This window comes from Electrona antarctica (assembly GCF_951216825.1).
Source record: "Electrona antarctica genome assembly, chromosome: 23".
Classification (NCBI taxonomy): domain Eukaryota; kingdom Metazoa; phylum Chordata; class Actinopteri; order Myctophiformes; family Myctophidae; genus Electrona; species Electrona antarctica.
In genome coordinates, this window is record NC_136804.1 from 37658588 (window position 1) to 37686550 (window position 27963).

The following is a 27963-nucleotide window of genomic DNA, read 5'->3' on the forward strand; positions in this document are numbered from 1 at the left end:
TAGACAGACAGCTGTGTTTCTGTAGCTCAACGACGGAGGAAGGGAACCGTTCTGCTAAAGGTGAGATAATACTACATTAATTCATTCAATTCGACATTCGCACCCATTTTACGAAGTTAATTGTGAACATTTATTTTACGTTTACGGGTATATTGACCTTATTGTAGACCTGTGTTGTTGCTATGAGTGTGTGTGTAGAGACTAGAGATAGTGTCTGTGTCTAAACAGACAGAGCGCCACATTTGAAAACAATCTGTGGTTCCTTTAAAACGGACCAGCAGCTGCTGTTTATAATTACAGTGTGGAGAACATTTCTGCTACCAGACATTTACTTTGTACTCCGTCTTCGGTATAAGTTTAAACGGGTTATCTTCGCCAGACCTGGTAGAACGCCATCATACCGTTTAAATACTACTGGACGTATTTAGGTTTCTACTTTCTGCTGAAACACAGCGAAAAAATGCGGCTGTAAACAACATGTCCGCTTGTTGTTGTTGTTTTTACGGGTAAACTACTAGTTAGCTAGTAGCTACATAGCTCTGGTCCATAGCCTTTACTGCTTTGATTGTTGACACGCTATTATTATACAGGTATATGCATACATTATTTGTTCAATCAACCTTTTATAACAACTTTAATTAGAAGCATTAGTTTGACGAGTTTTACCTTGAGATGAATCTTTAACATTCTGAAATGTGTATGCATGTGGGTTAAAGTTATCAGTCAGTTCAATTCAAATGAGCTTTATTGGCATGAGAAAACATGCATGTTTACATTGCCAAAGCAAGTGGCAACATATAATAAAAACAGTTAAAAATGGGGAAAGTTTATACAGTTGGAGGGAGGGGGGGGTGTACAGTATGCCAACAGCTATGTCAAAATTGTCACATTGTATCGTTACTTATATTCATGTTATATACAGTGTATAAACGATTAGAACCAATGTTTTGCAGTCATTTTGGAACATGTTTTTCCCTCAAAACTATTTAAATAGTATACAATTTTTTTTCCAAATTTATGTAAAAGAACCACAAACTGGTTTCAGTTATTATTATTTTTAGATTAAATAAAGTATTTTTGGGTAAAAGCAATATTATAATACAAACATTTACCTACTATTACTTAGATTGTAAATTATGTTCAGAAGCATCTTCCAATAAACCCTAATTAATTGGCCTAATATTCAGTAGTTTTTGATAATATGATAATACCAAAACATCATTCTAAATATTGTGGTAATTGTTTAGGAATCACAGCGCTAGTGTGGAGGACTAGGACATTTAGGAAGACTAGGAATATGGCTAATCTAACAATCAATCCGATTAGGTATATTTTTTTGTTATAAACACAATATCTAATAAGCATTCACACCAGTGTTGTTTTTGGCAGCAAATTTAGATTTTAGTTTTAGTCATAGTCTCTTGAATTGTTTTCATTTAGCTTTAGTCACATTTTAGTCACCTGGAATGTCTTAGTGTCTAGTCTAGTTTTAGTCGACTAAATCTACAGTTGATTTGTTTTGGTGGTTATTGGTGCCGTCGTAATGACACTTGCTGAAAATAGCCGATCTACAAGCTCACAACGCGTCGCAGTGTGACGCGTTGTGAGCTTGTAGATCAGCTATTTTCAGCATGCAACCTATTGTAACATGACTTAAACTGGATCTCTTGTCCACTAGTCCCTTCTTAACATTCTAGTTTTTTATTTGTTGACAAAATTGTCAATATATTTAGTCTTAGTTTTAGTCATCATAGCTTAGTTTCCATTTAGTTTCCGTCAGTGAAAAAAGGTAGTTGACGAACAATTCTCGTCTTAGTTTTAGGCGACGAAATCTGATTCACACAGGAGTAACTAAGTGAACAAATTGTTGCAGCATGATTGATGCATGATTTGCGTTGCTGGAGCTGCTCTTGCAATCAAGCAATCTGGGTCTCCCTACAAAGACTCCGTATCCACAACAGAGTCCTATAGCTGGTGGGTAACTAATCACTTGAGATTGATTCACTCGAGTCTTTTCCTGTTGGTTAAGGAGTTGTAATTTCCATGAGTCGCTGCTGGGGGACTCATGGAAGCCACCATGGTAACGCTGACAACACAGACAGACACAGCTCTGTTTGGCCATTATACTGTTTTACGTTTCATATGAGGATGGAGATAACTATTTAGTAGCTTCATATCCACGCCTGAAGATCACCGTTCCATGTACCCTTTTCTAAAATCTTCACATTTAGCCCCTCTCCTCCCACCCTGGGCAAGACCTATAGATAGAGGCTATCATTTGTTTGGGCGGATGTTGCGGAAGTATCGCACAAGGAAATGACGTTGATGCTTTACAAATCAGTTTACATTCTCCGCGAATGAAACGAGTGTTGTGATTGGTCGGGAAGATATCGTCTCCGGGGGAAATACATCTGACGGATGTTCCGGAGGATACATCCGCCGATAGCTTCTCTGCCTTACGTTGTGACCGTCTTTTCGCAGATAAGTAAGCCTGGGACCAAGGCTACTCTCCTCCTGAAGGGTGGAGATCATGAACCCCTCTTCCCTCGGCCAGTCGGGACCCCTCCTCCAGAATCTGCAACCTCCAGCCTCGTTGGGGGGTCCCGGCACGGGGCTGGGGGGCTCAGTGGGGGGTCTAGCCACCGCCATGGGCCTGGGGGGCTCCTCAGGGATGGAACTTCAGAAGATGCTGATTGATGAGAGGATGAGGTGTGAAAACCACAAGCAAAACTACGAGACCCTGAAGGCCGATCACACCAGGTAAATGTTATGCAAAACTACGAGACCCTGAAGGCCGATCACACCAGGTAAATGTTATGCAAAACTACGAGACCCTGAAGGCCGATCACACCAGGTAAATGTTATGCAAAACTACGAGACCTTGAAGGCTGATCACACCAGGTAAATGTTATACAGAACTACGAGACCTTGAAGGCTGATCACACCAGGTAAATGTTATGCAAAACTACGAGACCTTGAAGGCTGATCACACCAGGTAAATGTTATACAAAACTACGAGACCTTGAAGGCTGATCACACCAGGTAAAACCTGCAGCCACCTGGGATAAAAGACGTCAACAATTCAGTGCTTTCGCTGGAAGTGGAACAATGTCTGTCTACTTTCACACCCGTGGCAAACCCAGTAGCTAACCCTGTGTGTATTGTAATACTTTACTGACAACATGTGTATTGTATTGTAATACTCAGTGTTGTTTTCATCGACTAAAACCAAGACAAAAATGTTCGTCGGCTACCTTTTTCCACTGACGAAAACTACATGGAAACTAAATGAAAACAAAGCTATGATGACTAAAACTAAATATGCTGACAATTTCGTCAACAGATACAACTAGACTAAAATGTTAGGAAGGGACTAGTGGACAAGAGATCCAGTATGCCTATAAGTCATTTTACAATTAGTTGCATGCTGAAAATAGACGATCTACAAGCTCACAACGCGTCACGCTGCGACGCGTTGTGGGCTTTCATTACGACGGCATCAAGGCCCGCCGAAATGCATTTTGTTCGACTAAATCAACTGTAGATTTAGTCGACTAAAATCTTATGATATTTATTTGACTGAAACATATTTAGGTGACTAAAATGTGACTAAAACGAAATGAAAACTATTCAAGAGACTACTGACAACATCTCAGTGGCCTTGCTGGATATGGAAATAGAAAACAAAATCCTGAAACTACATTTTCTTCCTACATTTCTTTCTTTCTTTCTTTCTTTCTTTCTTTCTACTTTTTTTAACAAGAAAACAATTTATGTACAATAAAAATGTATAGGTAGATTTCTGTTTCAAGTTCGCAGATGCTTCACAAAGGAAAGGTACTGACTGGGCCGTGGCTGAGCGGTCCAGGCACCTAGTGTGTCGCGGGTTCGAGTCCCGAGCCCGTCGGCCCTTGCCACATGTCTTCCCCTCCCCATCTCTCTCCACCTTTCCTGTCTAATTACTGTACCCTATCAATAAAGGCAAAAACACCAAAAAAAATAATCTTTAAAAAACTTTGACCTGAAATGTGTCCTTCCAGGCTGCAGAACGAGATCACACGGGCACAAGGAGAAACGAAATGGCTTCTGAGTGACAAGCAGTCTGACAAGGAGAGGATGCAGCTCCTACTGGCCGAGCTACGAGGAGAGATGCTGGACAAGACCAGGGAACTGGAGGAGCTACGCTTACAGGTACAGACCACCAGGGGGACCTGGAGGAGCTGCGCTTACAGGTACAGACCACCAGGGGGACCTGGAGGAGCTGCGCTTACAGGTACAGACCACCAGGGGGACCTGGAGGAGCTGCGCTTACAGGTACAGACCACCAGGGGGACCTGGAGGAGCTGTGCTTACAGGTACAGACCACCAGGGGGACCTAGAGGAGCTGCGCTTACAGGTACAGCTACCTCAGGGACAGCCAAAATAACACAAAATGTGCATAAAATCACTCTCGTGTGAAGTAAGTAGCCTTGCCGAGCCATGAGGCCCATAGGGGCAGGAGCCTATCTCCTGTTTCTGTAGCGTGAGGCAGCTTGATGTACAAGTACACCCCCTGGACATGACGCTAGTATGTCGCAGGGACTTACCCCCAATCCAACCCTTGATGCTGAGTGTCAAGCAGGGAGGCACTGGGTCCCATTTTTATAGAGTCTTTGGTATGACCCGGCCGTGGATTGAACCCCGACCTCCCAGTCTCAGGGCGGACACTCTAACCACAAGGCCACTGAGCTCTCGTGTGAAGTGAGGGGCAAATCACGTCTTTATACAAACATACAATGTTTGTTTAAAGTGCTCTAACCAAACATTAGAATTTAGAAAGTCCAAGTCCATGGACGTTTTAATGCCAAGCCAAGTGACACATGACTGTTTTCTTTATGCCATTAAAAGTCCATAGCCATGGCTGCCATATGACGAAATTTCCGAAAGCCAGAAATTGGCGGGGCTGGTGCCCTTCGGCTCTGGGGCGTTGTGTATCTCGAGAGGAGAGGAGGCAGGCTTTTGCGGAAGCATGGCGGAAAGCTTGCCAAGCTTGATTGTGGAGCATATCACATTTGCTGTCTCACTGTTGCATTTTTGATTTTAAACTGTCCTAGCTCTAAGCGGAGTTCTGACATTAGTTGTTGTGTTATGTGTGCGTGTGCGTGTGTGCGTGTGCGTGTGTGTGTGTGTGTGTGTGTGTGTGTGTGTGTGCGTGTGTGTGTGCGCAGGTGATGACTCCCCAGCGCCTGGAGCTGCTCAGGGCCCAGGTGCAGCAGGAGATGGAGGGGCCGGTCAGAGAACGTTTCAACAAGCTGGAAGAGGTCTGGTCACATTCATTTAATTCTACACCATTTTATGTCTGTTGGGGCTAAAAAAACCCAAAATGAAATTGCCTTTGTGTGTGTGTGATATGTGCTCTATAAATAAACCTGTCTTTCTTGACTCCATTCCTCTAGGAGTCGGAGAGGTACAGGTCAGAATACAACAAGCTACGCTACGACTACACCTTCCTGAAGTCCCAGTTCGATCACCATCGAGAAGAGAGCGAACGGATTCTGGAGGAGAGGAGGATCCGCTTTGAGGCAGAGGTAGGCGGACACGATCTGTTCTATAGAGGTTTGTTTGAGGAAAGTGAAAACTTCTAACTTCTACCTCAGCAGAGAGGGGCCTTTGTACCGTCTATCACGTACCGTATTAACATTCACAGAGCCATTTCCTTCTCTTCATTTGGGCCACTATTATTATTTTGTTTCTCATGTTTGTGGTCTACCATAGCTCAATATGTAGAACTCACACAAATGGTAAATGGTGCATTTATATAGCGCCTTTATCCAAGGCGCTTTACATGGATTGTGCATTACATTCACCCATTCACACACACATTCATACACTGATGGCGGCGGAAACCATGCAAGGCACCAACCAGCACATCAGGAACAATTTGGAGGTTCAGAGTCTTGACACTTCGAGCCCGGGTTCGAACTGGTTGCCATCTGGCCACTCTACCCCTGAGCCTTTACAAATGAATAGAATGCTGTGAATGGATATTCATGAACAAACAAAAATGTTAGCGTGTGTGTGGGGCGCGTGCGGCCAGTGTGCGTGCAACGTGCGTGCGTGCATGTCTGTGTGTATACAGATTTACGTGCATCGACATGTATGTATTTTTTTTACTGACATTACAATCAAATTTGGGAGGCAACTATTCAAACCTTAAAACTAATAAAAGTGTAATTGCGTTTTTCCCGTGTGTTATCCAGATGGGCCGTCTGGAGCGGGACAAGGAGGACCTGGCGGCCCATTACAAGGGTTCTGACCCGGCCCGGGACGAGAAGCGCGTGGAGGCCCTGCTGAGGGAGAAGGCCCAGCTCCACCTCCGTCTGAAGGGCCTGGAGGGGGAGGTGGGGGAACTCCGCGCCCAGAGGGACAGCTCTGGGCAGCAGGCGGAGAACGTCCAGCGCATCCAGATCCGCCAGCTGGCCGAGACACAGTCGGCGGTCAAGTCTATGGAGGTTAGAGGCCGTGTCCGTTTGTATTACTGAGACCCAGTCAGCGGTCAAGTCTATGGAGGTTAGAGGCCGTGTCCATTTGTATTACTGTGAGACCCAGTCGGCGGTCAAGTCTATGGAGGTTAGAGGCAGTGTCCAATTGTATTACTGAGTCACGGTTTTTAAATAGTGTTCACTCCTCAGAAGCTCAATCTTCTTCTGGTATCCAACCTTGTGTTTGTTAAAGCAGCAGCAACTGATGGTGTTATCTGTATTGACAAAATGATTCCAATACCCATCCCTTCCTTGGATATAGAAATGACGAGGATAATGCTTGGTTGAGGAGGTGTGGTTCATTAACTGTGTTTCTTGGCGTTGTCAGGCAGAGCGGCAGTCGCTGCGTCTCCAGTTGGATCGCGTGGAGAAGGAGATGCAGCACAGCCACGAGCAGAACACCCAGCTGACGGGACGGCTGCACAAGGCCGAGAGAGAAGCCAACGCGCTCACCTGCCAGGTATAGTGGTACATTCCGCTGTCACCTCTCACCCCTGACCAGGGCTATAGTGGTGCATTCCGCTGTCACCTCTCACCCCTGACCAGGGCTATAGTGGTACATTCCGCTGTCACCTCTCACCCCTGACCAGGGCTATAGTGGTACATTCCGCTGTCACCTCTCACCCCTGACCAGGGCTATAGTGGTACATTCCGCTGTCACCTCTCACCCCTGACCAGGGCTATAGTGGTACATTCCGCTGTCACCTCTCACCCCTGACCAGGGCCATAGTGGTACATTCCGCTGTCACCTCTCACCCCTGACCAGGGCTATAGTGGTACATTCCGCTGTCTTCCTTCCTTACTCATCCGTTCTTCACTTCTGTGTGTGTTGCAGGTGGAGAGCATGAAGCACACACACCAGCTGGAGGTGTCTAACGTCAAGCTGGAATGTGGCCGCTCTAAAGGGGAGCTGGAGAGGGAGAGGGATGCGCTGAGGATGCAGGTTGATGGTATGGATGTCAGAACCTCCCTGAGTTGGAGAGGGAGAGGGAGAGGGAGAGGGAGAGGGAGAGGGATGCGCTGAGGATGCAGGTTGATGGTATGGATGTCAGAACCTCCCTGAGTTGGAGAGGGAGAGGGAGAGGGAGAGGGAGAGGGAGAGGGATGCGCTGAGGATGCAAGTTGATGGTATGGAATGTCAGAACCTCCCTGAGTTGGAGAGGGAGAGGGAGAGGGATGCGCTGAGGATGCAAGTTGATGGTATGGATGTCAGAACCTCCCTGAGTTGGAGAGGGAGAGGGAGAGGGATGCAGATGCAAGTTGATGGTATGAATGTCAGAACCTCCCTGAGTTGGAGAGGGAGAGGGAGAGGGATGCAGATGCAAGTTGATGGTATGGAATGTCAGAACCTCCCTGAAATGCTTTATCCCAGCGGTTCTCAACCAGTGGTCCGGGGACCACCACCAGTCCTTGAGGGGGTTCAACGTGGTCCCCAGCTAAATGATGGAGAGATGATAACCAAATCATCTCTCCAAATAAACCATTAACTACTTGAGAGCGTAAAGTGAATGGTGGTCCGTGGCTCAAATGCTGAATAACAAAATGGGCCTCGAATCCCTTGATATGAGAAGGGTTGTAAACCACTGCTGCGGCCATACAAATATCACACTGCGGCCTGAGGGCAATTTTTGTTTTGCACCGATGGCAGATTTTGGCGTCTGGCCACTGCGAGGCTCCCGACCACTGTGTTGATATCGTCGACTAAAACTAAGACGAAAAATGTTCGTCGACTACCTTTTTCCACTGACAAAAACTAAATGAAAACTAAGCTATGGTGACTAAAACTAAGACTAAATATACAATTTCGTCAACAAATAAAAACTAGACAAAAATGTTAGGAAGGGACTAGTGGACAAGAGATCGCGTCGCGCTGAGACGCGGCGTTGTGAGCTTGTAGATCTGCTATTTAAGTGTAAAATCTGTCATGACGGCATCAAGGCCCGCCAAAATACATTTCAGTCGACTAAATCAAGCGTAGATTTCAGTCGACTAAAATCTTATGATATTAGTCTAAAACTAGACTAAACACTAAAACATTCCAGGTGACTAAAATGTGACTAAAACTAAAATAAAAGCTATTCAAGATACTATGACTAAAACTAAAATCTAAATGTGCTGCCAAAAACAACACTGATCCCGACCACTGTGTTATGGCTCCTCCCAGCCATCACAGTGACACAGTGACATCACAGTGACACAGTTTTTATTTCCAGGGAGAAAAAAAGTCCACTTCAATTCGGCATAGAGTAGCGATCACTCTCTGCTGATTTCTGATCGTCTGTGCCTTTGTTAAATTGACGCACACAAGTACACACACATACACTCCTCTCTCTCTCTCTCTCTCTCTCTCTCTCTCTCTCTCTCTCTCTCTCTCTCTCTCTCTCTCTGTGACCAGCTCAGTGGCCTTGTGGTTAGAGTGTCCGCCCTGAAACTGGGTGGTCGGGGTTCGATCCCCGCCCGGGTCATACCAAAGACTGTAAAAATGGGACCCAATGCCTCCCTGCTTGGCACTCAGCATCAAAGGGTTGGATTGGGGGTCAAATCTACTAATCAAATGATTCCCGAGCACGGCGCACGCTGCAGCTCACCGCTCCTTGGCTGCGGCTCACCGCTCCAAGAGATGGGTCAAATGCGGAGAACAAATTTCACTGCGGTAACGTGTGTGACAAATCGTACGACTGTGACTTTGACTTTGACGCTCTAATTAATTAGTCTCATGTCGCGCAGCTGCCATAGAAAGCATAGGTGGACCCCCCCAGGCTAGTGACACAGTGACATCACAGTGACACATCTCTGTTCTCTCTCAGGTCTGGAGTCTGACGTGGAGCTTCTGAAGGGGGCCGTGGAACGGCAGAAAGAGGTGCTGGCCGAGAAAGAGAGGGAACTCACCCGCAAGGTGCAGGCCACCCGCGAGGAGGAGTTCCACAAAACTGCCATTTTGCACGAGGAGAAGTAAGGCCCTTTCCCAATTCCTTTTTTAACCCTACCCCTCATCCCTTGGCCCTACCCCTTATCCCTTGCCCCTTCCCCTTGCCCCTACATAATGAGTGTCAAGGGGTAGGGGGATAAATCATCACCCTAGGAATTGGAACGTCCCTAAATATTGAACGTCCCTTGTAGATATTGACAACCTGTTCTCAGAAAATAGCTGATCTGCAAGCTCACTACAGGCCAGTGGTCCCCAAACCCTTTCATGTCAAGGACCCCCCCAATTTGACAATAATTAGCCCGCAGACCCCCATTTGAAGAGATATGCCAGGGACCCCATAGATTTTTACGAATCTAGCAGTGTCACGGACCGCCAGTGTGACATGCATTAGTCCATGGACCCCCATTTGATGGCATTTCTGTCTCTGGGACCCCCAATTTATATTGTGCATGAAATCAATGTCAATTAACTCTGAGAGTGTACAAATGGACCCTTATGGGTCCATTTGGTTCCAAACTATCATTTAGCTGGGGACCCCCTGGAACTCTCTCAAGGACCCCTGGGGGTCCCTATAACCCACTTTGGAAACCACTTTCCATAAGCTGTAGATCGGCTATTTTGGGAGAAGAGATGGAACGTAAACATTGCTGTGGTTATGATGAAATAAATATATTGTAATTTTGTCTCATCTTGGTAGCCCACCAGAATGTAATTCAGCTAGATATAGCTCATTCTGACACCTGCTCAACAGGTGTACCTGATTCATTGATTATTGTATTAACAGTTTGTATAGAATGGATATACAGGGTTAGAAAAAAGAAAAACAATTTACAGTATAGAAAGAAGGGGCTGTGGTCACTGTGTTCATTGTTTTTAATATCATTAAGAACAGTCATTTTCTATCATGTCCTATGACAAGTCGTAGTATGCTACATATGATATGAATGACAATGTTTCAAATTCAACAACATTTAGGACAATGAAAATGCCATCGTGATTCATCTCCATCCAATGTACAGGCTTGTACAGCAGCTTGCAGTCTGTTCCATAGCTGGTTTGCCTGGGGAAAAAACAACACCATTGCTAATTAATTAGTTATGTAACTTTTGCAACTTGTGGGGATTAGCATAACATTGGTCATGATAAAACCATACCAGCTATCACTGCAGCGAGTAGCCAACGTTATGCAGCGACAGCGTTATGTAGGTACAGTAGGCTATTTCACGGCTTTTATAAGAGCTCCAAAACTGCAGAATGTTGACATATCGTGGTCTGGGGGGTCGGATTTATGCCTGCTAGTTAAGCTAGTTTGCATCCGAGTTGTTCCACCGGGGCACCGACCGGCGGTAAATAAAAAATAATAAAGCGCCGCTGCCAAATTAATGGGTAACGTTACCGTAACGTTGTATGAATGCAACGCCGTAGCATATCGTTAGTTCAAGTGAGGTAATGTTAACCTTTGCTAGAGATTACGATATTTTTGGCGATGCAGATTGTTAACACATTCAAATAATATTGGTTATTATCATATTCTTCCATAATAAAGGACGAAAAAGGCGTCTTACCTCGTCCGCCTTCCGCCCTCTGTGATGTCCCTCCGTTTTAAGTCTGGTCGCGAATCCCCTTCGTTTGAAGGGGATCCAATCCCTTGCACTCGGCCCTACCCCTCGCTCCAAAGAGAATTGAGATAACCCTTCCTCCTCACGTGAACGCGCATCAGCAAGGGGAAGGGCTAAGGGCCATGCAGAAGGGGGGAATTGGGAAAGGGCCTAGAATGCCCATGTATTCATTCATCATTCCTCTCTGTATTTAGACCTGAGGACGATTCTAAAAAAAAGTCTTCTAAATCCTGAAAAAAAACCTCTTCTGTCAGTGGTGCTCAACCTTTTTCATGTCTGGGACCCCCAGAATTATCTGTATTTTGGCTGCGGACCCCCATCTGAAAATATGTTGTTTCAGGGACCCTCCAGATGCAAAGATTTGAGTTAAAAACTCGCTCTGAAATAATATATATTCAAATATTTGCGCATTCAACATTTTCACACATTTTCTAAAAATAGCAGACATACAAGCTCGTAGAGCTTGTAGATCTGCTATTTTTCAATAGCTGAAGTGTAACATAAAGTGTAACATAATGCTTAAAACACCAAAAGGGGTTCCCGCCCTGAACGGGTTAAAGTTTTGTAAAGGTATTTATAAATCTAGACCAGCATCATCTATCGTTTGTTACCAACGGCAACGATGAACGCCCACACAGCAGTTACACTGCTACACATACTCATAGATAGACTTATCTCTCCACCAGATCACGCTGCATATCAGCCCTAGGGCTTATCTCTCCACCAGATCACCCTTTAGGGCCTTTCATCTCGCCTCACCCAGGAAAAATAAAAGCTGATATGAATCTGATGCATTTGATTTTATTGTGTGTGTCTGAATAACATGTTGGATTCTTATTTTCAATCATTCATTTGATCGTAGCCAACAGTAGGAACCGGGAAGGATAATAATAACATATTAATCTCTCTCTGCCCCTCTACGTGTCGCAAGTGTTGAATTTGTCATGATTCATTATTTAAATCTATTTCATTGTGTTTTGTTCAGGCTTGATTTAGAGAACCGCATGGCAGAGATGGAACAGCAGAGGGCGATGCAGAGCGGCGCTGACCACGCCCTAAAAGAAGAGTGGGAGGAGCGTCTCCGTAGCGCCCAGCTAGGGGAGGAGTCAGCCCGCAAGGAAGTGCAGAGCCTGAAGTAAGCTTTGTGATGACTCAGAGGAGCCTGAAGTTAGCCTGGGTTCCAGCCGAATCTGGAACTCACCTATGCTTTCTATGGCATAGGCAGCTCCCGGCAGCATCCGCCGGGAGAATCTAGACGCAGCTGCGCGACATGAGACTAATTAATTAGAGCGACAGAGAGAGAGGAGTGTGTGTGTGTATGAGTGTGCGTCATTTAACAAAGGTGCAGACGATCAGAAATCAGCAGAGAGTGAGCGATGTTTGCGCTACTCTATGCCGTATTGAAGTGGTCTTGGTCCCAGACTTTTTTTTTTCTCCCTGGAAATAAAAACGTCTGGGTTTCTGAGGCTAGCTTTGTGATGACTCAGAGGATGCTCACATTGTGTGTTTCCTTGCCTTCTGCACTTTGTATCCTGTAGTCAGTGTAGTCTAGACAAAGCTGCATCATGTCTACCATTTGTCTTTTGACTTACTTCCTGTCTGAATTGTCTTCCAGGACCAAACTACAACAGCAAGGCTCACACCTCGAAGAGCTTGAAAGACAGAGGGCAGATGTAGCGGATCTAAGACAGGTAGCCCTGCTACAGATATTGCTATGTGTTAGCAGCCCTTGCTAACATGCATGCATGTGTGTGTGTGCAAGGCGTGAGTTGGCAGCTCGGCAGAGTGCATTTCTAGTTCATCATGTTTTACCACACCTTTATGTAACATTTATGTATCGAGCCTGAGCTGGTCCTTAATTAGTTTTGTCTTTAAATCCACAGCAGAACCAGGAGCTGGGTGTGCGGCTGGGAACCGTGTCCCACTCTGAGAGTGAGCTGGAGGAGACCAACCAGCGCCTCCGTGAGACCCTGGACAGGCTCCGCGAGGAGCTGAGGACCGCCAGAGGACAGCTGGAGAAGAACCAGCATGAGGCTGAGAGGTGTGTGTGTGTGTGTGTGTGTGTGTGTGTGCCACCGAGTGGCGCGCTACTAGCTTGTGGGTCTACTATTTTTGAGAAAATGTGGAGCAAATCTTTCAATATATATTCTTTCAGAGTGAATGTTTTTTAACTCAAATCTTTGCTTCTGGGGGGGTCCCTGGAACAACATATTTTCAGATGGGGGTCGGCGGCCAAATACATATAATTTTTGGGGTTCTTGACATGAAATATTGAGCACCACTGATATAGAAACATGAGGTATTTCAGAAAACTGTCATGATTTATCAAGACATTTTTAAATGTCGATGTCAGGCCAAAATGGGTTAATAGGATTGCACATGGTAACACTGGAAAGCTTCATTCCAGTGATCAGTTTTACTAGGCTCACAGCACAGAAGTATGTCTAGGAACCTTTGTAGATAGATAGATCTTTATTTGTCATTGCAACAAGTACAACTTGTGCCGTCATCATGAAGTATTGAGGACGATTCTACAAATGACTTCTAAATCCTGACCGTTTTCTGAAAAACCCATGTTTCTATATCAGTGGTTCTCAAACTATTTCATGTCAAGGACCCCCTGAGAAATGACATGTAATAGTAATCTCCGTGACGTGTCGTCTCCTCTAGGCTTGTGGACGATGTAGTACATGTAGTACATGTAGTAATGTCCGTGACGTGCCGTCTCCTCTAGGCTTGTGGACGATGTAGTACATGTAGTAATCTCCGTGACGTGTCGTCTCCTCTAGGCTTGTGGACGATGTAGTACATGTAGTACATGTAGTAATGTCCGTGACGTTGCCGTCTCCTCTAGGCTTGTGGACGATGTAGTACATGTAGTAATGTCCGTGACGTGCCGTCTCCTCTAGGCTTGTGGACGATGTAGTACATGTAGTACATGTAGTAATGTCCGTGACGTGTCGTCTCCTCTAGGCTTGTGGACGATGTAGTACATGTAGTACATGTAGTAATGTCCGTGACGTGCCGTCTCCTCTAGGCTTGTGGACGATGTAGTACATGTAGTAATCTCCGTGACGTGTCGTCTCCTCTAGGCTTGTGGACGATGTAGTACATGTAGTACATGTAGTAATGTCCGTGACGTTGCCGTCTCCTCTAGGCTTGTGGACGATGTAGTACATGTAGTAATGTCCGTGACGTGCCGTCTCCTCTAGGCTTGTGGACGATGTAGTACATGTAGTACATGTAGTAATGTCCGTGACGTGTCGTCTCCTCTAGGCTTGTGGACGATGTAGTACATGTAGTACATGTAGTAATGTCCGTGACGTGTCGTGACTGTCGTCTCCTCTAGGCTTGTGGACGATGTAGTACATGTAGTAATGTCCGTGACGTGCCGTCTCCTCTAGGCTTGTGGACGATGTAGTACATGTAGTAATGTCCGTGACGTGCTGTCTCCTCTAGGCTTGTGGACGATGTAGTACATGTAGTACATGATGTAATGTCCGTGACGTTGCCGTCTCCTCTAGGCTTGTGGACGATGTAGTACATGTAGTACATGTAGTAATGTCCGTGACGTGCCGTCTCCTCTAGGCTTGTGGACGATGTAGTACATGTAGTACATGTAGTACATGTAGTACATGTAGTACATGTAGTAATGTCCGTGACGTGCCGTCTCCTCTAGGCTTGTGGACGATGTAGTACATGTAGTAATGTCCGTGACGTGCCGTCTCCTCTAGGCTCGTGGACGATGTAGTACATGTAGTACATGTAGTACATGTAGTAATGTCCGTGACGTGCCGTCTCCTCTAGGCTCGTGGACGATGTAGTACATGTAGTACATGTAGTAATGTCCGTGACGTGCCGTCTCCTCTAGGCTTGTGGACGATGTAGTACATGTAGTAATGTCCGTGACGTTGCCGTCTCCTCTAGGCTTGTGGACGATGTAGTACATGTAGTACATGTAGTAATGTCCGTGACGTGCCGTCTCCTCTAGGCTTGTGGACGATGTAGTACATGTAGTACATGTAGTAATGTCCGTGACGTGCTGTCTCCTCTAGGCTTGTGGACGATGTAGTACATGTAGTACATGTAGTACATGTAGTAATGTCCGTGACGTGCCGTCTCCTCTAGGCTCGTGGACGATGTAGTACATGTAGTACATGTAGTAATGTCTGTGACGTGCCGTCTCCTCTAGGCTTGTGGACGATGTAGTACATGTAGTACATGTAGTAATGTCTGTGACGTGCCGTCTCCTCTAGGCTCGTGGACGATGTAGTACATGTAGTACATGTAGTAATGTCCGTGCCGTCTCCTCTAGGCTCGTGGACGATGTAGTACATGTAGTACATGTAGTACATGTAGTAATGTCCGTGACGTGCCGTCTCCTCTAGGCTCGTGGACGATGTAGTACATGTAGTAATGTCCGTGACGTGTCGTGACTGTCGTCTCCTCTAGGCTTGTGGACGATGTAGTACATGTAGTACATGTAGTAATGTCCGTGACGTGCTGTCTCCTCTAGGCTTGTGGACGATGTAGTACATGTAGTACATGTAGTACATGTAGTAATGTCCGTGACGTGCCGTCTCCTCTAGGCTCGTGGACGATGTAGTACATGTAGTACATGTAGTAATGTCTGTGACGTGCCGTCTCCTCTAGGCTTGTGGACGATGTAGTACATGTAGTACATGTAGTAATGTCTGTGACGTGCCGTCTCCTCTAGGCTCGTGGACGATGTAGTACATGTAGTACATGTAGTAATGTCCGTGCCGTCTCCTCTAGGCTCGTGGACGATGTAGTACATGTAGTACATGTAGTAATGTCCGTGACGTGCTGTCTCCTCTAGGCTTGTGGACGATGTAGTACATGTAGTACATGTAGTACATGTAGTAATGTCCGTGACGTGCCGTCTCCTCTAGGCTCGTGGACGATGTAGTACATGTAGTACATGTAGTAATGTCTGTGACGTGCCGTCTCCTCTAGGCTTGTGGACGATGTAGTACATGTAGTACATGTAGTACATGTAGTAATGTCTGTGACGTGCCGTCTCCTCTAGGCTTGTGGACGATGTAGTACATGTAGTACATGTAGTACATGTAGTACATGTAGTAATGTCCGTGACGTGCCGTCTCCTCTAGGCTTGTGGACGATGTAGTACATGTAGTACATGTAGTAATGTCCGTGACGTGCCGTATCCTCTAGGCTTGTGGACGATGTAGTACATGTAGTACATGTAGTACATGTAGTACATGTAGTACATGTAGTAATGTCCGTGACGTGCCGTCTCCTCTAGGCTTGTGGACGATGTAGTACATGTAGTACATGTAGTAATGTCCGTGACGTGCCGTATCCTCTAGGCTTGTGGACGATGTAGTACATGTAGTACATGTAGTACATGTAGTAATGTCCGTGACGTGCCGTCTCCTCTAGGCTTGTGGACGATGTAGTACATGTAGTACATGTAGTAATGTCCGTGACGTGCTGTCTCCTCTAGGCTTGTGGACGATGTAGTACATGTAGTACATGTAGTAATGTCCATGACGTGCCGTCTCCTCTAGGCTTGTGGACGATGTAGTACATGTAGTACATGTAGTACATGTAGTAATGTCTGTGACGTGCCGTATCCTCTAGGCTTGTGGACGATGTAGTACATGTAGTACATGTAGTATATGTAGTAATGTCTGTGACGTGCCGTCTCCTCTAGGCTTGTGGACGATGTAGTACATGTAGTACATGTAGTACATGTAGTAATGTCTGTGACGTGCCGTATCCTCTAGGCTTGTGGACGATGTAGTACATGTAGTACATGTAGTATATGTAGTAATGTCTGTGACGTGCCGTCTCCTCTAGGCTTGTGGACGATGTAGTACATGTAGTACATGTAGTAATGTCCGTGACGTGCCGTCTCCTCTAGGCTTGTGGACGATGTAGTACATGTAGTACATGTAGTAATGTCCGTGACGTGCCGTCTCCTCTAGGCTTGTGGACGATGTAGTACATGTAGTACATGTAGTAATGTCCATGACGTGCCGTCTCCTCTAGGCTTGTGGACGATGTAGTACATGTAGTACATGTAGTACATGTAGTAATGTCTGTGACGTGCCGTATCCTCTAGGCTTGTGGACGATGTAGTACATGTAGTACATGTAGTATATGTAGTAATGTCTGTGACGTGCCGTCTCCTCTAGGCTTGTGGACGATGTAGTACATGTAGTACATGTAGTAATGTCCGTGACGTGCCGTCTTCTCTAGGCTCGTGGACGATGTAGTACATGTAGTACATGTAGTAATGTCCGTGACGTGTCGTCTCCTCTAGGCTCGTGGACGATGTAGTACATGTAGTACATGTAGTAATGTCCGTGACGTGCCGTCTCCTCTAGGCTTGTGGACGATGTAGTACATGTAGTACATGTAGTACATGTAGTAATGTCCGTGACGTGTCGTCTCCTCTAGGCTTGTGGACGATGTAGTACATGTAGTACATGTAGTAATGTCCGTGACGTGTCGTCTCCTCTAGGCTTGTGGACGATGTAGTACATGTAGACATGTAGTAATGTCCGTGACGTGCCGTCTCCTCTAGGCTCGTGGACGATGTAGTACATGTAGTACATGTAGTAATGTCTGTGACGTGCCGTCTCCTCTAGGCTTGTGGACGATGTAGTACATGTAGTACATGTAGTAATGTCCGTGACGTCTCCTCTAGGCTCGTGGACGATGTAGTACATGTAGACATGTAGTAATGTCCGTGACGTGCTGTCTCCTCTAGGCTTGTGGACGATGTAGTACATGTAGTACATGTAGTAATGTCCGTGACGTGTCGTCTCCTCTAGGCTCGTGGACGATGTAGTACATGTAGTACATGTAGTACATGTAGTAATGTCCGTGATGTGCTGTCTCCTCTAGGCTTGTGGACGATGTAGTACATGTAGTACATGTAGTAATGTCCGTGACGTGCCGTCTCCTCTAGGCTTGTGGACGATGTAGTACATGTAGTACATGTAGTAATGTCCGTGACGTGTCGTCTCCTCTAGGCTCGTGGACGATGTAGTACATGTAGTACATGTAGTACATGTAGTAATGTCCGTGATGTGCTGTCTCCTCTAGGCTTGTGGACGATGTAGTACATGTAGTACATGTAGTACATGTAGTAATGTCCGTGATGTGCCGTCTCCTCTAGGCTTGTGGACGATGTAGTACATGTAGTACATGTAGTAATGTCCGTGACGTGCTGTCTCCTCTAGGCTTGTGGACGATGTAGTACATGTAGTACATGTAGTAATGTCCGTGACGTGTCGTCTCCTCTAGGCTTGTGGACGATGTAGTACATGTAGTACATGTAGTACATGTAGTACATGTAGTAATGTCCGTGACGTGCCGTCTCCTCTAGGCTCGTGGACGATGTAGTACATGTAGTACATGTAGTACATGTAGTAATGTCCGTGACGCGCCGTCTCCTCTAGGCTTGTGTGCGATGTAGTACATGTAGTACATGTAGTACATGTAGTAATGTCCGTGACGTGCCGTCTCCTCTAGGCTCGTGGACGATGTAGTACATGTAGTACATGTAGTACATGTAGTACATGTAGTAATGTCTGTGACGTGTCGTCTCCTCTAGGCTTGTGGACGATGTAGTACATGTAGTACATGTAGTACATGTAGTACATGTAGTAATGTCCGTGACGTGCCGTCTCCTCTAGGCTTGTGGACGATGTAGTACATGTAGTAATGTCCGTGACGTGTCGTCTCCTCTAGGCTTGTGGACGATGTAGTACATGTAGTACATGTAGTACATGTAGTACATGTAGTACATGTAGTACATGTAGTACATGTAGTACATGTAGTAATGTCCGTGACGTGTCGTCTCCTCTAGGCTTGTGGACGATGTAGTACATGTAGTACATGTAGTAATGTCCGTGACGTGTCGTCTCCTCTAGGCTTGTGGACGATGTAGTACATGTAGACATGTAGTAATGTCCGTGACGTATCGTCTCCTCTAGGCTTGTGGACGATGTAGTACATGTAGTACATGTAGTACATGTAGTAATGTCCGTGACGTGCCGTCTCCTCTAGGCTTGTGGACGATGTAGTACATGTAGTACATGTAGTAATGTCCGTGACGTGTCGTCTCCTCTAGGCTCGTGGACGATGTAGTACATGTAGTACATGTAGTACATGTAGTAATGTCCGTGATGTGCTGTCTCCTCTAGGCTTGTGGACGATGTAGTACATGTAGTACATGTAGTACATGTAGTAATGTCCGTGATGTGCCGTCTCCTCTAGGCTTGTGGACGATGTAGTACATGTAGTACATGTAGTAATGTCCGTGACGTGCTGTCTCCTCTAGGCTTGTGGACGATGTAGTACATGTAGTACATGTAGTAATGTCCGTGACGTGTCGTCTCCTCTAGGCTTGTGGACGATGTAGTACATGTAGTACATGTAGTACATGTAGTACATGTAGTAATGTCCGTGACGTGCCGTCTCCTCTAGGCTCGTGGACGATGTAGTACATGTAGTACATGTAGTACATGTAGTAATGTCCGTGACGCGCCGTCTCCTCTAGGCTTGTGTGCGATGTAGTACATGTAGTACATGTAGTACATGTAGTAATGTCCGTGACGTGCCGTCTCCTCTAGGCTCGTGGACGATGTAGTACATGTAGTACATGTAGTACATGTAGTACATGTAGTAATGTCTGTGACGTGTCGTCTCCTCTAGGCTTGTGGACGATGTAGTACATGTAGTACATGTAGTACATGTAGTACATGTAGTAATGTCCGTGACGTGCCGTCTCCTCTAGGCTTGTGGACGATGTAGTACATGTAGTAATGTCCGTGACGTGTCGTCTCCTCTAGGCTTGTGGACGATGTAGTACATGTAGTACATGTAGTACATGTAGTACATGTAGTACATGTAGTACATGTAGTACATGTAGTACATGTAGTAATGTCCGTGACGTGTCGTCTCCTCTAGGCTTGTGGACGATGTAGTACATGTAGTACATGTAGTAATGTCCGTGACGTGTCGTCTCCTCTAGGCTTGTGGACGATGTAGTACATGTAGACATGTAGTAATGTCCGTGACGTATCGTCTCCTCTAGGCTTGTGGACGATGTAGTACATGTAGTACATGTAGTAATGTCCGTGACGTGTCGTCTCCTCTAGGCTTGTGGACGATGTAGTACATGTAGTACATGTAGTACATGTAGTAATGTCCGTGACGTGCCGTCTCCTCTAGGCTTGTGGACGATGTAGTACATGTAGTACATGTAGTAATGTAGTAATGTCCGTGACGTGCCGTCTCCTCTAGGCTTGTGGACGATGTAGTACATGTAGTACATGTAGTACATGTAGTAATGTCCGTGACGTGCCGTCTCCTCTAGGCTCGTGGACGACCGCCGTGTGCAGTGGCTGGAGGAGAAACAACAGCTTCAGCAGAGACAGGCCGAGCTGGAGGAGAAATACAGAAAGGCCAAGGAGAAATATATCAAAGCAATAGAAAAGCTGCAGAGGGCAGCACTGGCCCAGAAAAAGGTACAACGCCATGGGTCGTCCCCGTATAGAGCACAGAAGTCCTGACGTAACTCGCTCGTCCCCTCGATTCCCCCTGGTTCACGGACGTAATTTCTCTATGGAGAATAACTTAAAATCATCTCATCTTAAAATCGTTTCATATAAGCGTTGTGGTCCAAAAATAAACAAGCCGTCTCTGTAGGGACGTGGGAGGTGTCTCTGTATCGTTTACGACAGTCAGTCACTCATATTTGATACAGTCTGTTTCTAGTGAAAATTTAACTAATTCAGCAGCAGTAACAATAGCGTTTTCTCTCAGTCAGTTGATTCTTCATATCCATATGAGTGAAACGGCCAGGATGACATGTTTATTTTTCAAACACAGTCCTTATATGAGGCGATCTAAAATCCCCCCTATGGGGATTACAATGCAAATAAAAGGTACATGAACCTGTGGATTTATAGCGCCCTCTACCAATATTGACGTCGGACTTCGGTGCTCTATAGATCTTGACAGCAAGTTTACTGCTTTGTGCTTTTCACTATGTCTCTGTGTGACTAAATGGTTCTGTTCTCTATGTCTATGTGTCTATGTCTCTGTGTGACTGAATGGTTCTGTTCTATGTCTCTGTGTGACTGAATGGTTCTGTTCTATGTCTCTGTGTGACTGAACGGTTCTGTTCTATGTCTCTGTGTGACTGAATGGTTCTGTTCTATGTCTCTGTGTGACTGAATGGTTCTGTTCTATGTCTCTGTGTGACTGAATGGTTCTGTTCTATGTCTCTGTGTGACTGAATGGTTCTGTTCTATGTCTCTGTGTGACTGAATGGTTCTGTTCTATGTCTCTGTGTGACTGAACGGTTCTGTTCTATGTCTCTGTGTGACTGAACGGTTCTGTTCTATGTCTCTGTGTGACTGAACGGTTCTGTTCTATGTCTCTGTGTGACTGAACGGTTCTGTTCTATGTCTCAGTGTGACTGAACGGTTCTGTTCTATGTCTCTGTGTGACTGAACGGTTCTGTTCTATGTCTCAGTGTGACTGAACGGTTCTGTTCTATGTCTCTGTGTGACTGAACGGTTCTGTTCTATGTCTCAGTGTGACTGAACGGTTCTGTTCTATGTCTCTGTGTGACTGAACGGTTCTGTTCTATGTCTCTGTGTGACTGAACGGTTCTGTTCTATGTCTCTGTGTGACTGAATGGTTCTGTTCTTGTTTCGTAGAGAAAAGCCCTCACGGAGAACAAGGAGAAAAGGCTGCAGGATAAGATCCAGCTGTTGGAGGCCAAGATCGTAGAGGTGGAACTGGAGGCCGATGCGGCCAAAAGGTAGTCTGGCATCGCCCCGCCTCGTCTCGCTCCGATTCCCGTCCCGACGGTTCTACAAATGTCTTGACAGTTTTCTGAAAACCTCATGTTTCTATGACGGTGGTTCTCAAACATTTTCATGTCAAGGACCCCCAGAAATAATTTAAAAAAAATAGCAGATCTACAAGCTCATAGTGCGGCACCGAGTGCCGTGCTATGAGCTTGTAATTCTGCTATTTTTGAAAAATCGTGAAAATGTGGTGCAAATCTTTGAATATGTTCTTTCAGAGCAAACGTTTTTAACTCAAATCTTTCTTCTGGGGGGGTCCCTGGAACAACATATTTTCAGAAGGGGGTCGGCGGCCAATTACATATATTGTTGGGGGTCCTTGACATGAAATAGTTTGAGAACCACTGACATAGAAACAAAGCCAACTCGAGATGTGACAAATCATGATGACAAACACAATATTTTGGACCGAACAAATAATTACAAAGAAGAAAAACAACAACAAAAGTGTTGTAACCTGCCGTTTTCTTCTTCTTTCTAATTATTTTTTTCGGCCCGAAAAATTTTGTTTGTTGTCATGATTTGTCACGACAACTTTTAGAAATGTCTATGAGGAAAATGAACGGGGAATCATTTCCTGGGCCCTGGTTACTGGGCGGGACTCTATTGATTCACATATTGTATTGGAGGAGGTGCATGTTTACCTATTGATTCACATATTGTATTGGAGGACGTTTAGAGGACATTACATACAGGACATGTTAACCCATTTTGGGTGGGAACCCCTTTTGGTAGCATTACGTTATACTTTAGCTATTGAAAAATAGCAGATCTACAAGCTCATAGTGCGGCACCGAGTGCCGCACTACGAGCTTGTAGGTCTGCTATTTTTAAAAAATTGTGAAAATGTGGTGCAAATCTTTGAATATATATTCTTTCAGAGCGAACGTTTTTAACTCAAATCTTTGCTTCTGGGGGGGGGGGGGGGGGTCCCTGGAACAACATATTTTCAGATGGGGTCGGCTGCCAAATACAGATAATTCTGGGGGTCTTTGACAGGAAAAAGGTTGAGCACCCACTGACATAGAAAGGTTGAGCACCACTGACATAGAAAGGTTGAGCACCACTGCTTCAGAGAACTGTCATGATTTAGAAGACATTTGTAGAATCTGGTGTCAGATTCTACAGATTCAGATTGGGTTAAAACATCTTGGTACTTCTCCTCTCAGACGTCCGTCCTACTCGGAGGAGCACACCCACCTCAGCAGACGACTGAAGGAGCTCCAGCGACGACACACAGAGTTCCGGCGCCTCCTGCTGGGCAACCAGGTTCCTGCAGGCTCGGGTCCTGCAGGCTTCGTGACTTCGTCACCTGTGCCCCTCCTCCTCATCCCTGGGTCTGAGGTACCCGTCTCTAGCATTCTTATAAAGGACAACTTTAGTTTTTTTCAACCAAGGTTCATGTTTTAGGAGGTTGTTATTAGAGAAAGTAAAAGATGAGTGTAAATTTTCTTTCATTTGCTGCTTTCTTTAGTTTTAGGGATTTTAGCTGTTTTTGACAGAGGGGGGGCATGGGGCTAAATATGTATTTTTTTTACTACATTTTATGGTGATTTATTTTTTTATTATTTACTATAGTCCTACTAGACCCCAAGAAATTACATCTGGCCGCAAAAGATCACTGGATCTACTGAATGTGTCAAACTGATATGTTGAGCCTATTCACACAGTAAGCCTTCCCCCCAGTAAGCTACCTTCATATTCAGTAGATCCTGTGATCTTTTGTGGCCAGATGTAATTTCTTGGGGTCTAGTAGGACTATAGTAAATAATAATAATAAAAAAAAATATCCATAAAATGTTGTAAAAAAATTAAATACATATTTATGCCCGAATGCCCCCGCCCCCTGTCAAAAACAGCTCCAAATGGAGCCTTACGGGACCATTTCGGTTCCATTTTGTACACTCTCAAAACAAACCAAAACATTGGGGTCTGTTATGCACATCAAACAAATCACTGGCATACTGCTGCACATTGCTGCACATTAACCCATTTTGGGCGGGAACCCCTTTTGGTGTTAGCATTATGTTATGCTTTAGCTATTGAAAAATAGCAGATCTACAAGCGGCGGCGGTGGCGGTGGCTCAGGGGTAGAGTGGCTGGATGGCAACCGCAAGGTTGCCAGTTCGATCCCTGTGGGCTCCCCCAGAGTTAGTGTCGAAGTGTCCTTGAGCAAGACACTGAACCCCTAATTGCTCCTGATGTGCTGGTTGGTGCCTTGCATGGTTTCCGCTGCCATCGGTGTATGAATGTGTGTGTGAATGGGTGAATGTAATGCACAATCTATGTAAAGCGCCTTGGATAAAGGCGCTATATAAATGCACCATTTACCATTTCATAGCGCGGCACCGAGTGGCGCGCTACGAGCTTGTAGGTCTGCTATTTTTGAAAAATCGAAGAACGACTGACATAGAAACATAGCTTTTTCAGAAAACTGTCAGGATATAGAAGACATTTTTAGAATCTGATCTCAGGTCAAAATGGGTTAACCTAACCCACACACACCTTCACCGTCTCCTATAGGAAGACCAACATCAGAGAGAGCTGTCCTTGGTGCGTCGGAGGCTGGAGGAGCTGGAGTGTGCACAGCAACAGCAACTGGAAGAAATGGAGGCTTTGATGCAGAAGGACAGGCAGGAGCCCGCTAGCACTTGATGCAGAAGGGCCTCGTTCACACCTAAAAGAGACCTGTGTTGTGTCTTGTTGTCCGTGTTTTAATGGCCGCTCCAATGCATTTCCAATGGAAGTCACATGGTTTGATAAAGCTACCTCCACATTGCGCCGACGGTCGGCTGTCGGCCAGATTGAAAGAGTCGCAAGCGTGTCGGCAGGAGACGAGAAGCTCCCGTCGCTTGCTGTCCATATCGCCTTATCGATGCGTCGGTAATATTAAGCTATGTTACAGGACAACTAGCCCAAAGTCGCTTATAATAAGCAGACCTGGCAACACTGCAAACCAGCGCTTTCTGCAATTTGCATGGTGGAAATTAATCTTTCGTCGGCAGACTGTCTTTGTGCAGATAAGAAATGCTAGTCTGTTGCAATATGAGAGTTTTAAAGGACCACTTCACCACTTTTCAACTTCTCTTCCTATAATTGGTCCTAACTAAATTTCATGATAAAATAACACAATTTTTTCCTACTCAGTCTGTGTCTCATAGGAAGGCTGTGGGCAGTTCAGAAACCCGTCCACCAGTGACATCATCGATGGTGAATCCAAGCTAATAGAAACGGCAGGCTTTCTTTTCCTGAAAAGTTGCAATGCAAAAGTTGAAGCCATCGTTCTCACGATAATAAAAATCTAAATATATTTTAAAACAAATCTTGTTTAAAAAGAAATCTGCCTAATGATGATGTCACTGGTGGACCGGTGTCCGAACTGAGTAGGAAAAAATGGTGGTGTTTTATCATGAACATTAGTGAGGACCAAGGGGGCAGGCAGACTTTCCAACGTTGAAGCTCTGGGTCCTAGTGGTAGGAGGAGGGACTACAGGCGGACCCGTGGATTCATGACCGGGAAACCCCGTGCAGCTGGGCTTTAACGTTGAGCGCTCGGTTGCCCTACGTCACTCAGGACCTCAAAGTTGAGGTCCTGGGAGGGACTTCCGGCAGTCTTCCGGGTGCTTCAAAACGCCACTGAGCAACTTCCACTGACATGAATAGCTGGGGGGGCGGAGCTTCGCGCAAGTTCAGTCTCTATTATATATATACTCTATGGTGAGGACCAATTATATGAAGAGATGTTGAAAAGTGGTGAAGTGGTCCTTTAAGTAGTCTTTGACTAGTCTGGACAAGTGTCCTCGGTCTGGAGTCACCTTAAGACAGTCTTGATGGGGGGGGGGGGGGGGGGGGAGAACACAGCCGTCAAACCATGTGACTTCCATTGGAAATGCATTGGAGCGGCCATTAAAAGACATGAAGACAAGAATGAGGCCTAGGACAGAGACTGCTACTACTTGATGCAGGAGGACAAGGGACCCCCGCTACTACTACTTGATGCAGGAGGACAAGGGACCCCCGCTACTACTACTTGAATGAGTTCAACAGTGTTTTGTAAAATATGACAATGAACATGTTTACATTTTGTTTTTAATAAAAAGGGAAAAATGGCAATTTACATTGTTTTGGTGCTGCTGATTGAAATTGAATTCCGCGACGGACGGACGGACGGACGGACGGACGGACGGACGGACGGACGGACGGACGGGGTGTTTTACCAGGCTGGCTGAAATGCATCCGCAGCAGTGTTGATTTCCTCGACTAAAACTAAGACGGAAAATGTTCGTCGACTACCTTTTTTTTCACTGACGAAAACTAAACGTAAACTAAATGGAAACTAAGCTACGGCGACTAAAACTAAGACTAAATATATTGACGATTTCGTCAACAAATAAAAACTAGACTAAAATGTTAGGAAGGGACTAGTGGACAAGAGATCCAGTATAAGTCATTTTACACTTGGTTGCATGCTGAAAATAGCAGATCTACAAGCTCACGTCGCAGCGTGATGCGTTGTGAGCTTGTAGATCGGGTATTTTCAGCAAGTGTAAAATCAGTCATTACGACGGCATCAAGGCCCACCAAAATACATTTTAGTCGACTAAATCAACTAGATTTAGTCGACTAAAATCTTATGATATTTAGTCGACTAAAACTAGACTAGCACTAAAACATTCCAGGTGACTAAAATGTGACTGAAACTAAAATGAATGAACTATTCAAGAGACTATGACTAAAACTAAAATAGAAATTTGCTGCCAAAAACAACACTGATCCGCAGTGCTCGTTTTCTGGAGGTACACACTTGGGGCGCGTTTGGAAACGCCGCACCGGAGCGCACTTCGCCTATTGGTTTGCATCGCTCAGTGCGCTCAGCGCTCTATTTTCCGAACGCGCCCTTGGAGGACTTGACAATTGACTGAACTGGGAGAATATGACAAAACATTTCTTATTAGAAAATATTTTTCTTTTAACTATTAGTTGCCAATATGGTGTTTTTTTTTGGTATTTTCTAATGAGAAATACAGTCGATTATGTGCATTTCTAAACAATATGATACAAAGTCAAAAGATACCACGATGCGATATATGTTTACGATATACTTTGATTGTTGAAATTAAAATAAAATTTTCGATGCATATGTATCGCTACACCCCTATAACTATGTTGTCAAAATCAAACATCTTTTTTTTTTAAACTGACAATGTCAACAGAAAAGTCACCATCTTCTCAAACACGAGGAACACAATGTGGTTAACTATTGTCAAATAAAATTAGGTATCAAATATTTATGTAATAAAGTAATTTCAGAGACACATGCTGCATTACTCCGGACGGTGCAGTAGGTGGCGGTATGTACTTGAAAGTAATTATTCTAAGCCACTCTTCCTTGCATAAAAGTGGGAACAACTGGAGCCAGGGTCCAGAACAGACAGCAGTGGTCGAGTATCTGAAGGAGATAGGGGTGTATCATAGGATCTAGGCATTCTAGGGTGTAGTACTATCATTAGTAGCCTACTTTTATAATATATAATATATAGCAGTACCATAGACTGTTATGATGAATTCCTGTTCTGTTCTTTGACTATATAGTAGTGTCTATCTGTACGTCTCTAAATGTTTTGATGAATTGAACATGGTGGACCCTCTTGTAAACAAGTGTAATGCTTAATTGGGTCGTCCACTCACAGTTAACAGTCTTTGTATTGAGTTTGTGCTTGAAATGTACTGTAATTCTGCAAACTGTTAATAAATATTTCAATCAATCAATCAAATGTACCATGTAAGAGAATAAAGTAGTGTAGGGCAGAGGTTCCCAAAGTGGGGTCCGGGGACCCCCAGGGGTCCTTGAGGGAGTTCCAAGGGGTCCCCAGCTAAATGATGGTTTGGAACCAATTGAGGGTCCCAGAGATAGAAATGCCCTTAAATGGGGGTCTGTAGACTATATCTAATCAAACTGGGGGTCCTTGAAATTAAACGGGTTGAGAATCACTGCTAGAGCCGTACAAATCTTC

At 45.1% G+C, this 27963-nt stretch overlaps 1 protein-coding gene across 2 annotated transcripts; it reads left to right on the forward strand.

The window, feature by feature from the left end:
- On the forward strand, positions 1-26066 carry cep83 (centrosomal protein 83). Of its 2 annotated transcripts, XM_079494022.1 has the most exons (16): positions 1-60; positions 2482-2760; positions 4041-4191; positions 5208-5300; positions 5436-5567; positions 6240-6491; positions 6850-6981; positions 7357-7471; positions 9329-9473; positions 12055-12204; positions 12685-12760; positions 12953-13110; positions 20446-20596; positions 21797-21900; positions 23119-23293; positions 24473-26066. In XM_079494022.1, the coding sequence occupies exons 2-16, from the start codon at positions 2531-2533 to the stop codon at positions 24602-24604; spliced, it is 2196 nt and encodes a 731-aa protein (XP_079350148.1). In that variant the 5' UTR covers positions 1-60; positions 2482-2530; the 3' UTR covers positions 24605-26066. The 2 variants fall into 2 exon arrangements, with proteins under 2 accessions (XP_079350148.1, XP_079350149.1); XM_079494023.1 differs by lacking the exons at positions 1-60; positions 2482-2760 and adding an exon at positions 2825-2854.
- Positions 26067-27963: the final 1897 nt, after the last annotated feature.

Coding starts and splice junctions, on each gene's coding strand:
- cep83 (XM_079494022.1), top strand. CDS start 2,531: ATGAACCCCTCTTCCCTCGGCCAGTCGGGACCCCTCCTCCAGAATCTG. Junction 6,492..6,849: donor CGGCGGTCAAGTCTATGGAG/GTTAGAGGCCGT, acceptor TGGCGTTGTCAG/GCAGAGCGGCAGTCGCTGCG. Junction 6,982..7,356: donor CCAACGCGCTCACCTGCCAG/GTATAGTGGTAC, acceptor TGTGTGTTGCAG/GTGGAGAGCATGAAGCACAC.